Source organism: Bradysia coprophila, unplaced genomic scaffold (assembly GCF_014529535.1).
Source record: "Bradysia coprophila strain Holo2 unplaced genomic scaffold, BU_Bcop_v1 contig_588, whole genome shotgun sequence".
In the NCBI taxonomy this organism is placed as follows: Eukaryota; Metazoa; Arthropoda; class Insecta; order Diptera; family Sciaridae; genus Bradysia; species Bradysia coprophila.
This window is the reverse complement of record NW_023503827.1, coordinates 138,322-152,849: the sequence shown is the minus strand read 5'-3', so window position 1 is coordinate 152,849 and position 14,528 is coordinate 138,322. Positions and strand designations below refer to the sequence as shown.

At 31.4% G+C, this 14,528-nt stretch overlaps 1 protein-coding gene across 1 annotated transcript in view; it reads left to right on the top strand.

Annotated features, from left to right (window-relative positions):
* Window positions 1-14,528, top strand: part of LOC119083366 — a 43,910-nt gene that overhangs the window by 19,063 nt on the left and 10,319 nt on the right. Inside the window, exons 3-4 of the mRNA XM_037193083.1 lie at window positions 10,265-10,579; window positions 13,665-13,767. Of these exons, the coding sequence (XP_037048978.1) occupies window positions 10,270-10,579; window positions 13,665-13,767 (413 nt within the window). The 5' untranslated portion in view covers window positions 10,265-10,269. The remainder of the gene's footprint in view (window positions 1-10,264; window positions 10,580-13,664; window positions 13,768-14,528) is intronic.

Sequence of the window (14,528 nt, the reverse complement as noted above, 5' to 3'; positions counted from 1 at the left end):
TCCAATAATCTAAATTTTCTAAATCCTCTCTTCCACCTCGTATATTATTCAATTGACCCTATCCTGCATGTATTTCATTTATAATTTTCCCGGTCATATTTTCCAATTTCATATTAATTTGTATATGTTCCGAACTACTCACTTCAAAGAACCGAAAACTGCTTAAATATAACGGTTAATTTGCAACTCTTTGTAAACTTTCTGTGTTTTATGTAAATGAACCACTTTAAATGCAAAGAATCCATTAAAAGGTTTTAATCAAAATATTTCGTCACAATGTTAAGCTTATAAAACTCACACTGTTGTACCGACATATACCTAGTTAAAATTTATTAAAAGTGTTTTCTAATGGGTGTAAAAATGTTTGCGAAATTTCGGTACTTTCGGAAAAGTAACAAAACTCAAAACTCGTAAAATTACATCAAAGTTGCATAAAAAAAAGGGTTGGAAATATATATATTACGTGAGTAATAAGTGGGAACGTATTTTATTATTATCCACAAGAAGTATAATGTATATACCTTGCTCCTTTATGGAGGATACTGTAAGTATCTCCGAACGGTTGTTACTGTTTTAGTTGAATTGAAAACAATGTCTTAATGTATCCCCAACTGAGAATTCGATAAAAAAGAAACATTTTGCAAATTTATATTACCCTCCCATCATTAATATTTTTGTTTTTAAATTTTATTGTTTGTTTGCAAGCGAAGTTTCCGCAACACGATTTTGGAATACCCTGTATCTATAATAAATTTGGCGAAAAAAGAAGTTTGGAACAAGAAAAGCATTACCATGAAAAGGTAACATAAAAACATTTCTACCATTACCGAACTCAAGTGTAGTGGCATAAAGAAGAAAAATATAAATTTTTTAACTTTATGAGCAAACATTGTACAACAGAGTTGTCTATCAAATAACTAAAGTGTTTTGGTTATAAATATAATTCCGAGAAAGAAGTGAGAAAGGGTTGACACTGACATAAAATTCATTATTTATTTATTTGTTATCGTTTGTCGGGAAAGAAGTCGTTTCAAATAATTGAAAGATAAAGCTGGAATAATGCTTGTTCTTATGACGATGACGACTGATGAATTTATTCTTGTTCTATATGCATGGCTGACGGAAACTTTTATTTAAACCGAAACCGGCAGGAAATGAGGCGAAATTCATGTGAAGACTTCACGGAAACTGAATAGAAAATAGAAGCAATATGAGTAGTAGGAAGGTTTGAGCCTAAATTCACTTTGTTTTTCTAAATGAAAAGTTGAAAGGGATTCTTTTGAAAAACAACCTACCACCATCGGGCGTATTTTTGAGTGTTTTTCTTTTATATATTTTCGGAACAAATCTGTACTAATGCGGGTTTAAACACATCTACGATGCGATAGGACCGTATTTGCCCCGAACTTACCTTTCTATTGACACCCCACACGACCTTGTACGACTCGTGTACTTGGAGAAATTTCCATAAGAAAAGAGCATGTTTTCGGTTTTTGATCACCTCTCACCTCCCACTAGCCACTCAAGCTTTGAAGAAATTTTTTGGAAGAGGTTTTGGCTTCTAAGGTCGAATACCCTTGGAGGCACATATAAAAAATTCCACTTGATAACACGTCCCATTTCGGTAGGCTGTTTTTCAAAAAAAAACCTCTATTAGGATAACGGTCATGGACTATAGCTCTGGTGCCTTATGGGTGGCTGCACCATCCCATATAAGTATATTAAAAAATGCGCCAGCATGAATTTACAAAAATTTTACACAAGGGAAATACACGTAAACATTTCACCAGACATATAATAACTCTGCAAGGGTTTTTTTGTATCATAGTTTTTCAATGCAATTTCCAGAAACATGATGTTAATGATAATGCGGCGATACTTAAATAAACAACAGAATGAAACGTTTAATATTATATATAAAAAAAGATAATTCTCTCGTTTTGCGTTAATAACTGAAGAACATCTTGGCAGTTTTTAATTTATGTCTTAATTACTAACACATGCGCGAATTATTTCTGCCACAACATAACACATGTCGACTGTGTTTGGTTGATGACTTTTTACACAGTTGAGTTGACTCTCTTGTGGCGTCTTTACACGACGATCGTAATTAGCATAACATTTTTTTGTTGATTAGCTTAAACCGTCAAAATATTTTTGAACATTTTTACAAAATCTAATTTACTTTTATGACAACGACCGTGGTGTGGTATACAGAGAAATATTGTAGCATATTTAATATTATGTGCGTAGCGTATTACATATTGATGTAAATACGACAGGATGTTTTTTTTATATTTATATTCTGCAAGGGAATAATAAAGAAAAACCCTTTTCTACTTGTAAACGTTGATGTTAGTAAATATGCAACACTTCAAAATGTCCAGTCCACTTGAGAAATGAAAAACTTTATGATTGCCAGTGCTATGGAAACAAAAGACCTCAAGTTTATTCACTATTGCATAATACATAATGGCCAAATGAGTTTTGTTGTTTTGTTAAAATATGTGAGACATTTTTATTGAAATGAAAGGAGTACAACATTCAGCATAGTGTACATACAGACATCAGTCAAATTAACTTTGAACTTTTTGAATTTGTGTCTCAAACATTTTGCTCTTTGTTCCAGTAAATTAATTACTGAGCAGAGAATCTCAAAAGTCTCTTTAGAACAATCGTGTTTCTTCTGTCTGAATAAGTAAATAATCCTTCAAGCAATCATCATTAATAATCGCTGACTAACAAAAGGTTTTTTTTTGTGTTACCGAAATTTTATTAGAAGCAAAGGTCAATCAAATTCCTTCTCCGTGTGTGATGTGTGAGAAGATATTACGAAGCAATAATAATAATTAAACTAAACATCTTCGTCGACACAATTTATGTATTGATAGCGTATTCATTGGAATGAAATCAAAATTTTTAATTTTTTTCTACTTCACATTTTTCATGTATGCTCGCTCTGCTCGAAAATATATAAATAACGAAAAATCCAACATCATGTTACTCGTCCATAAGGTGTCAAGTTGAATAGCTTCATTAAAGTCCATATAAAAATATGACATTTATTATTAAAGAATTATTTATTGTGCTTTGAAGTTATGTTTATTTGAAAGAAATACTTAATGTACAATATTTACCTATGGAAGTGCGAGAAAATGACCACACCACACAAATATAATGTGAGGAATGATTATACAAACCATTGTTTGCAACTAAAATATCACTGACTGTTACAAGTTGTATTAAGTCAACGATTTAAAATCTTTTTTTTTCTTTCTTCAATTCTGTAAGTTGATACTGTGGTATGTGATATTATTAAACACAATAAGTTCATTCAAAACGAAATACAAAAGGTCACTGTAGGAATGATGAATTCAGGTAATATTTTCTTTATTATTCATTCTATACGTGAATCAGTCGGCTTCAGAGATTTTGGATACATCTCTCTTATGGTCAGAATTGCATATTCAAAGAGAAAGAGAAAGTCCACTTACATGTACGAGTTAATTGTAGTGTGATAATTTAAGAAGACACATTTCGGTCGACCGACTTCATCAATAAGAAGACTATTCGAAAGCATGTGTCCCGTTATGGTTCTCTGCAAATATATACAATACAACGAATCTAAGATCATTTACATTGTGAATCAGTACGATGAATGGCCGCCAATAATTCCTTTCAAAAGATACACCCATTTATTGAAACCAATAACCAAACGTAACTATGTAGGGTTTATGCCGAGGTTGATACACTGACTCTTTTCAAAGAAATACGTTCAAATAGGCTTCGGTCATTTCTACATGATTTCTACAATATTTGAGGCATACTATAACATTCGACGCTCCTATAATGTAGGTACCAGCATATTTTATGGTGCGTCAACAATATAAACTGTACCTACTACATGTATGATGTTATTTTCAGAATATTTTTTAAACAACGTAAACCTAGATGAAAACTTACGAGCAGTCTTTCGAATTCTTTTCTTTTTCTAGCTCTTTCAAATATTGAAAAAAAAAATAGTCATCATATTAAGGGTGCGTGCGACACAGAGTTTCACATTGGCAGCAGAATTACTTTAGCGTTTTAATTAAATTTAAGTTCAATGATGCAAAGTTGAAAATTTTATTTCGATGATGTTGTTTGTGGTCAGAATAAATATATTGAAATGCAATGCAAAACTGTGCTTATTACTGGAAATATTATTAAAAATTCATAAAAATTCCGAATGATTCTGACAGGATTCCGAAAAAATTCTGAAATTTTTTCCGAAATTTTTTCACAGAATTAAAATTTATAATAATAAGCCCTGCATTCACTTAGGAACACTATTTTAGCAAAATACAAATTATTAGGGCGCGCTCATGTAAAACATAATAATAAGAAAATCTACTACTTCATAGTAAATGGAACACCAAATCGCAACGAACCAGAATAAATTTTCTATGTTAATCCTATTAAGCTTTTACCTGTTAAAAGGACAACGCCTAACATTTCAATTAATTAACAAAATAATCCATTTTTAAGTTCACATTTTTGACAAGCCACTCAAACATATTTAATCGTTTAACTTACATCACACATTTTGAATTTGATTCCCCGACTGACAAAATGCAGGTGTTAATATCAACACACATATTAATTTGCAGGACAAGCAGATCGATTATTTACATATTTTTTTAGGTATATATAAATAATGCCATTACATTACCCCATTATACAGTCAAATTCAAAATTTCGTATGTATAACATAATTTTGTAAGCAGATACTTAAAGGCAGATTAATATGTCTGGACAAGTGATTTGCACGATTTCGTAAAAGTGTTTTACGCTTTTGTATGGTTTCTCCATTGAATGAGGTGTTTGATATTTTCATTTTAAACATTTTTTTTTCTGTATACAATGTTTACGCATTGTGCAGTGTCGGAGCTGTACTAACATTTATCCACATACCTTCTCTTACCTGTATAAAACATTAACATCAAAATAGATCGATTTTGATAGTTTTTATGCACTTTTTGCTCATAAATTTAATGAGTAAGTACGTACAACACACATAACCTTGTACTATGCACGTTTAGATGTAACCGACGTCTGTTTCGCAATGTACTAGCCCAATAAAAATCATAAATTTTCTTGGAATAATAGAAAAACTTCATCGAATATTTATATGAAAATAGACATTCTTCCCTGAAGACCTATCAAAGGCATACTTCATCTTTTCGTTGTAAAAATAGCCACGCAATAAAGAATATTTTTATGCCATAAACAAGTCAATCGTTTTACGTTGTAAATATCTACATCGTTTTCTGCATCAATTTATGGTACGATAACAGAATTTTGCTATATTTCATGCATGTTAATGTTTGCATAAACAAATATGGCAGCCTCAGTGTACGAAATTGGTTGATAAACGTTTTAACGAGATTAGGTTTTGAAATGCAAAGTAAAATCTGTGAATATCCACTATGATTTGCGTACGTACGAACGAACGAACACGATTATTTACTCCATCATAATGTGCGTGCGTTTATTGTATAACGCTATAGATGAGTGACTACGGATGTCTATGAAAGTATTATATTATCCAATTCTTTGTGAAAATGAACAAGAATTAGGATAGTTTAACATTCCATAGTAACACTAAGTTTCTCATATCTTTGTGGTAGAAATTGTTCTCACTATTTATAAATACATTTCTGTTTGACTCAATCCAACGCAATGGGGTATTGAAGGACGTAAAACATTACTGCAAGCAAAAAATTGTTCTACGGTATGCCGTAAAATAATTTCGTCTAAACATCGAAATGTAGAGCCGCCCGTGAGAAATGTACGAATTGGCAGACCCATATTTTTGATTTTACACTGTTTTTAGATATTTTATTGATCGAAAATGTGATCAAATATTACAGTTCTTGCTAGAGGACATCTTATACTTACATTCACCCCAAGTGAACACGGCCTGAGGTATTTTCAATACGGCTGACAAGTTTTGGTCGATTTAAGGTCGATTTAATTAATTGTCAAAAATTCAATAACGTCCGCCAATAACGGTCTGTTGCGTTACAATTTGACTGAAAACTCTAGTTTCAAGAAAAAATCGTAGTTTCAGGCATTAGATTGATCCTTCCTCTATTGCCTCAAAGTGTATTGGTTAAGGTCTGCTTCAAACCCATATTCTACAGCGATCTCCGCTATAAAAATTTTTCCTCCGCCAGTAGTTCCATTTGTTCCATAGCTTTTCACGCTCTATCGTCTCCAGCAAGTTTTATTCGTTCACCATAGAAACTCAGGCGTCCGCTGATAGATGATTCTACAGATTTTGAAAATTTACCATGAGCGAACCGCCGAGTTATTTTGGAGGACAACCAAAACTTTCGGGGATTGATAGAACCGGAAAAACTGTGGAACAAATCCGTTTCCACCCGGTAAAAAAATGTTGATAGCGGAGGTCGTTCGAAGGCTTTTGAGTTCCAATTTTTTAAAGCTTACCCTTAATCAACTGAACACAATCCTTGTTAGATTTTCATGGAATAACAAATTTAACCTAAATACCTAATTTAACTAGAAATTCCTGACAAGAATCTATCTTGCACTTAACGTATTGATAAATTTTGAAATATCCAGATCAACAAAATAAAAATCTAATTCTAAATCAAATGTATATTTCTGTCATCATATCAAATTTGTTGTCAATATAAATCAATTAATTATTCCGTTCAAATAACAAATAACAACGATATTATTATTTATGAGAACAATTAAAGAAATATTGCAACTGGTATTTTGTGCTCGCTTCAGAATGCTTAATTAATTTGTGTATGCAATATATATATTGCAGCCTACACGTTTGAAAGACCAATGAAGGTCGTCAATTATTTGCTATAAATATATCACGATAATTTAATGAAAGAAAATAATTCGATCTGATTGAGTAGACATGAGTTACAGATTACATTATTTTGAGGAATGATGTCATGGCAAAATCCACAGTTATTTAGCCTGTGCAGATTCAGTCGTTCCGTTTTGTGAGGAATTTTTCGAAATATCTCGAAATACTTGCCAGCTCAACCACGCACCGATTTTGTCGAAAAATATGAGACTTGCACAAAGTCTCTTCCTCCCTTGAAAAATTGTTTATAGTTTGCACAAATGGAAATTCCAAAGTTCAACTTTTTCAACCACCTCCTTATAGTTAAAATGCATCAAATGTTACGACATTTTTAAAAATCCCGTGGATCCCTAAACAATGTTCTTTGACAATTAATATGTGCATATTCCATAAATTGAAGATAAAATTAATTAATCCAAAGTTTATTCAACATTTATGTGCATGCGTATGTATATGGGACCCATATTATGGGTGTATGTTGTAATTAAGTTTATAATCTCAAAAGTATGTGCGGATGGATGTAGCAAACTTGTATTGAAAGTTTCAAAATGAAATTTATAATCTGAACGCTTTTTGGAATGGCGTAGCGGCATAGCGATCCTTCTAGTTAATAATTAAATTAAGAAAAATATTTTTATTAAATTTTAGTCAAATTTATTTCCTTTGAAGCATAGATCTGCGTTCGGTGTTTACATTTGATTTCGAGAACATTGAACCAAGAAACGTTACCAAAAACAAAGAGCTAAGAGTACAATATCAACTTCATCATGAAATTATCATTTTCAAACCTCTTATACTTTTATAAAACATTTATGACGTTGCTTCATGCATAATATTTAGCTCTATGCGAAGGCTTATTGTGTTTAATTTTTAATGTCCGTTGGTTTCACATAAAGTATAAAAAAATGTAGGTCTTTCATTGTGCCTAGAGGGGACTTTATTTAAATATTATTGCTTATAATTACTATGGTATGAGGTAGAGGAACCACAGCAATTATTGGATAATAAAAAGAATGTGTACTTTTTCAATAGTTACTCCAATAGCGTATTACTTAAACACCGCCAGTCTTAAAAACAATGGTTTTTAATCGCATTATTTTCATAGTTCAATGTATGCCATTAGCGAATGAAAACTGACTAAAAATAGAAGAACAATACAATGTATAATTCGTTGAACGTTCGTTTAACAATCCGGCAAAGAGAATAGACAGTTTCAGTTTCCGATATTAGACCTTTGCGGTTCCACATAAATTGTAATTAGTAATCTTGGCTCTTTTTTGTAAGTAAAAATCGAAGTATCGCTTTAACTAAACCGGACATTTTTATCATCCTGAACTGCCATTAATATCAAAATTGTTGTTGATTGTGTGGGTATCGTATACGACAGCGAGTGGAATTTATTTATTTGTTAGTTTTACTCAGTTTTCTATCCAGATTTATCTGTCTCAAAATCAATATGCATATAAAATACCGTACTCCTTCAACAATAGAAAATAGATAAATGGACAAGAGTGCCTATTAGCGATTAAACAATCGAAAAATTTACGGTCGATTATGCTGGATTAAGAAACTCAATCTGAGTACATAAAAAAACCTATGCCTCAGTCCCTTGGTTCAAGACGGTTTAAAATCTTTGAATAGTATTTTTCTTAACGTAAAGCTTTATCAATACAGGCACCAATGAGAATATGTTTCAGTTCAGTTTTTTCTCCAGTATGAAATCAAAACGATTTGCAAATAAAATCAAATTCAAAATATAATGGAAGGCTGTGAAATCGATTCATGCAATTTATTCCAAACGCAATTGGTCAGGTAAACATATAATTTTACGAGTAAAGTAGGTACGATTTACAATATTATTGAAAATTGCAAATTCATTTTGCCAACATAAATGAATAAAAGTCGCAAAACCCGCCAATTAAAATTTAGTAATTAATAAATGTGTTAATAAAAGTGAATATCGCAATGGTATGAGACATATAATATGCATGCATGGTATAAACACAACGAAATAATGTTTATGAAAGAATAGGAACTGTTTTTTTATGTACTCTTAATATTATGTTCATTCAAATTAATAATGCCTATAGCAAAATTCCTTTTTCAGTAAAATTTATATGAATTCGTTTCATTTATAAAATTGTTTTCCAGCATTTAATATATGGCGACCTGTTTTGATCAGCTATTTAAAGCGAAAAAAAAAACTGCAAAAAAAAGAAGAAAAAACAAATTTTACAATTTGCATTTAAATGCAATAATTTATTGCACGCAGTTATGTGCGTTAGCATATAAATATGAATAATCAATTGAAAATCAATTTAAATAATATTTTTCCCATATTTTCAACATGTCTGGCAAAAACTCTGCTTCGATTTTGCAAAAGGGAAAAAAAATGCATGAAAAATTCTAACACAAAATTAATCAATTGTTCAAAACTATATGCGCATTGAGCGACCATATAAAGTTGAATAGAATAAAAAGAGAAAATAAATAAAATGTTTGGCATGAAATAGGATAAATAATATGCAAATCGTTTATACCAATGATGTTTTATGTTGTGCTAGCTCACTCTGAGTCCAATAACTTTCGTTTTACGGTGCATCATCCCCATAAATCTATTTTACGTTGTATGTTTCATACTCACAACTTATTATATGCACATGCATACACACATGCGAGCCAGCAAAAATATTTTAACTATTATTAATTGCATATTTTGCGTTATTTCACTTCTTTTTCTTACATGTAATTCCTATTTTATTTGTACGGCGAACCAACATTGCCTTTGGAAGCAATAAACGAAGCCTCATTTTGATTAAATGTTCACTGATATCTCCATAGGGGCATGCAATTTCAATCATCTGAATTTATGGACATTCGAATTATGAACACACTACAGATGCATTTAAATGAGGAAAGGTTGATTACAAAATTCGTTAGTTACTGCACCTTCCGTTTCATCATATTACCAATGTGATGAATTGATCTCGCAATTGATTCACAACACCACCATTGCGAATCGAAAACATTTTAAATTGCATTTCGGTAATTTGTAAGTCCCATGGGGGATTTTATTAACACTAATTACTGTTAATGGTTCAGCGACAACAATAGGGGATCGTTTGTAAAATTGCATTTCAGTTCTGAACAAAACTTTGTGGTTCGACGGCGCCATCTGAATTATGTAGAAAAACTAGCTTAGTTTTTAAAGTTCCTGCCGTGGTAACCAATCTTCAATCTATTCATTAAGGAATTTTGTATCAAACGACGGGACGATGATTTAAACAATAGAAGTAGTAGATTTTTTTGCATCAGAACATTCTTGACCTTTGTGAAATGTTAAAATAATTTTCTTCTCTCTTTTTCTTCCAGAAACAATGTTTTCAAGAGTACCAAATCCTGATCCAGATCCGCAACAAGAAGTCTCCTCACCGTTCGATGGCGACCAATTCACATTCGAAGATGATTCCGATTGGTGGTCGAATGCCATCGAAGAGGACTTTTTCGATTCGCCGATGCCATTTGATGCTAGTGAATTCGGTCTGTGGAATGGACGATTTCCGCCACCGCCACCCCGACCACCATTTTTAGACGATGACATCGCTTCCGATGGATTAACGACTTGTGATTTGTGTACATGGGCATGGCAGGATCGAAACGCTTTTTCTTTGGATGGATCGATTGGAGGTGAGTCGATATTCTGCCAATTATTATTTAATCTTCGGTACTTTTCTCAACTGTTGTTTTCTTTTCTTTCGATTTAAGTTAAACTTTAAAATTTATAAGTGAGATTAAACAGTGATTGGAGGCTCAACGTAAAACGTTTAAATCCAATTATTATTTCAATTTTAGAAAACAAATAAAAATTATACCGAAAAAATTGCAATACAGTCCAAATTAAATTGGCGTTAAATTTCTTATGTATGACCAATAATAAAAGGTACATAATAAGAGTTGGTTCGAAATGCCGAAACGCTGAATTCGAAATTAAGGCATAAAAGTAAACTGAAACCAGTTTTTGATTATTTATAAAATATTTTTTATTCGTTGGTTTTGTTCTGGCAGGCACATAATATTCGTTAAAAACATTTTTTTTTCCTGTACATTCGTTTCTATGTTATTTAAACGTTGATTTTTTCCATTCCTTTAACCGCATATATGAGACGGAAAAAAATATGGTAATGTTTTATTTATATCATACCTTCGGTTCATCCCAAACTTGTCCAAAACGAGGAGAGAAAAAAATCAATTTATTTTTATTATTTTCAGAATGGTTTTTTAATGAATTTCTTAAAGTCGCACATATCCAGGAAAAGAGTTAAGTTCCACTTTGAAATTCAGATTAGGAATTGTTTTACGAGATGGAAGAATTTTGTCCGATTATTTTGTATTTTCCGTTTTGTATAACAAACGAAATACAAATTCGTGCGAAATATTTCGAATTCAAACATTGTTTCGTTTCGTTTTTTTTTTTTTTTTTTTTTTAAATAATTCTATCATATCGGAATAAACAATTTCAGCAGATGAAAAACCATTAATAAACTTGAAGGTTTATGTTCAATGATTGAAGTCAAACATACAGAAAAAAATCAAAAAGAAAAAAAAATTGAAACATGAAAATGGAATATATGAAAAAATTACTTTGGAGAAAAAAATACTGTAATAATTTACATATTATGCATTATAAATGCATAAAGTTTATCGGCCCCATCTACTACAGATCCTGCTGAGATTGTACAATCATTTAGGTTATATATGTGGCCACCTTAGTGATATTTTATTTTCAGATATTAAAAGATCGAATATTTAAAGTAAGAAAAAAAGTTCGTATTGATTTAGGCTCTTCGCTTATACATTATACATTGTTTACTCTTGCGGTTTCGTTAGCGATATAAATGAGTTGTTATTTTTACTTAATATATATACGTGTTTAAGGATTTAACCACATCCCCACATGGCACACCATTCAGTGTATGAATAACAATAACCCGACACAGCTTTGATCAAATTATTTTTTTTTGCATTTACTTAAATTTAACACGGCTTCATGCTACATAGATGCTGAACAAATATATATGTGCGAAACGTATACATTATAAAAAACCAATCGTTCAACCGATTCTTTTCAAGCATATATTGTGAAACGAAACTTCCAGCATACATTGTGTAAAATGTAACTTGACGGAAGTAAACAGTGATACAAATCTAACAGGATTGGGATTGTTGTTAGAAATTTTTGAGATGATGTATTGTAGAGCAGAGATTTTACTTCGTCTTTTCCACTTAAATATATCCAGAGAAAATGTTAAATCTTCTTTGTTCAAGTCAGGGCATATTATTGCGAATTTTATTTACTGAAATTACTGAAAGTTACAGAAATTTAATGAAAATTACAGTTTGTTCACCTTTAGAACACACAATTTTAGATTTATCAGAGCTTTAAGAGTCCTAGTCAATTAAGTTATTCCCAGTACATGATATTTTGGCGCAAAATTTGAATTCGCTAAGGGGATTTTAAAATTTTGTGCCAAAATATAATAACTTGGAACCACTTTTTCGGTAACGAAACATCCATAAAAGATGTCCACGATTCAGTGTTGCCATACACGTCTGAAGTCTTCAATATCTCCATGAATATGAATTTCTGCGGTGTCAAATGTACCCCCTAAATAGGGGATAGATCATAAATACAAATTCCTAAGATGTGTTTTTCTCCAATGAAAGACTAGAACAGGTATGGTCGATCGGCGCATTCGTCTTAAACGCACTCACATTTTATGTCAAAATAATATGAAAATGAGTGCGTTTAAGTACGAAAATCAAACTTTTATCAATGAAAGTCTAGAACAGGTAAAACGCACTCACATTTTATGTCAACATAATATGAAAATGAGTGCGTTTAAGTATGAAAATCGAATTTTTATGTCCTCCGGGCGGACAATAGACCATACCTGTTTTACACTTTCATTGATTTTTATGTCCTCCTGGCGGACAATAGACCATACCTATTTTACACTTTCATTGTTTTTCTCGAGTTAGAACTCTTCTGGCAACACTGAATTACGCACGTCTTGTATGGATGTCGCCTAAATTTCAATAAATTTTCGGTAAATTTAGGTAAACTCGGGTGATCTTCAGTATGTGTATGTGTATGCATGTGTAACGTGGATATCTCACGTGGAACGAGTTGGATTACAAATGTTTAATAAGTGAGTCAGTATTTTTCCCTGACTGTAATTTAAGCAAATTAAATTCCAATAATATGCCCTGTTTCAAGTAGACAATCTAAAAACCTTTTGAGAGCAGACAAAAGCATTTCCATAAAACCAATTATCAGATCATAAGCTATGGATTGATATATCAAACCTACTTCTGACCACTATGAGCTGATGTTTGATTGACAGAACCATTTGCTACCAAAGTCAACCAATGCTCATCAATGACAATGACCGAAGCGATATTAAATTCTTTAAATAGAAAACAAAACTGCAAAGCCATGGCAAATAGTCGATGACATCACGTAAATGGTTGATAGCCAACCACATGATATTGGATTCTATTCCGGACTATAGAGAATATTTACGATTCGGTATAGAATTACTCACTTTAATTTAACTGAAAAATAAATAAACGCCAAAAGAGATTACGTTATGAGTATTATACGATCTAACTAATGAAGATATATTTTTCAATAAAAATTATTATTCAGCAAATTCATGTCCGTACCGAATGAAAATAAAACAATAAATTATTTTTTTTTGTTTCTTTACAGAAGCAGCAGCTGAATTAGGATGGGCCTTTACATTAATTATTGTATCGATTATATCAGCACTGTTAGGAGCGATCATAATGGTTGTAGTTCTAAGATGTAAAAGGTAACTAACGATTTCAATACATTTTTCGATTTTATGATATTTGTTGCATATCCGTTTGTTCAATATATTATATATTCAGTGACCATACAATACTTTCAAATCTGAGTTTGCGTAACTTTAAAAAAAATATATTCTAGACTGGAGGCATTTAACATTTTATCTTAGTTCGGTCCAGTTAATATCCGACATTAATTACATCTCTCGGAAACGTTATAATAAGCCAAGCTAAAAATTTCTAAGGCATTTTGTCTTAATCATGGTTTTTAGCGCATACTATAAAAACAAACAGTTCATTTGGGATACGTTTCGCATATCTTTTACGATGTTGGGATATTATAATGAAAACCGTAACAACAAAGACCATAACAGAAACTCAACAGATTTTGTTATGACTGCAATATACGTATTCGTAATCTCGACGATTTTTATTCAAATTAAAATGCGGCCTAACCAATGCTACTACTTGTTATTTGATATTGTTATTACATTTTAATAAAACAAATCTTTTCGATCGAAACGAAATGTTTTGTGACCTAATAAACATGTCAATGGAATTGGTTAAAAATTAAATATTTATGCGTTCAGATAAGCAATAAACTTCCTAAAATATTATCAGCAAAACACCCACTTAACCAGACATTAAGCTTTTTTTATTTGATTGAAATTTTTTCTTTTTTCTTTCCTTCTTTTTTTGCATTCCACTTTTTTGTTCGTTTTTAAATTACCGAAAAGGGTAATTTAATTTTCTGCAACTGCTTTAA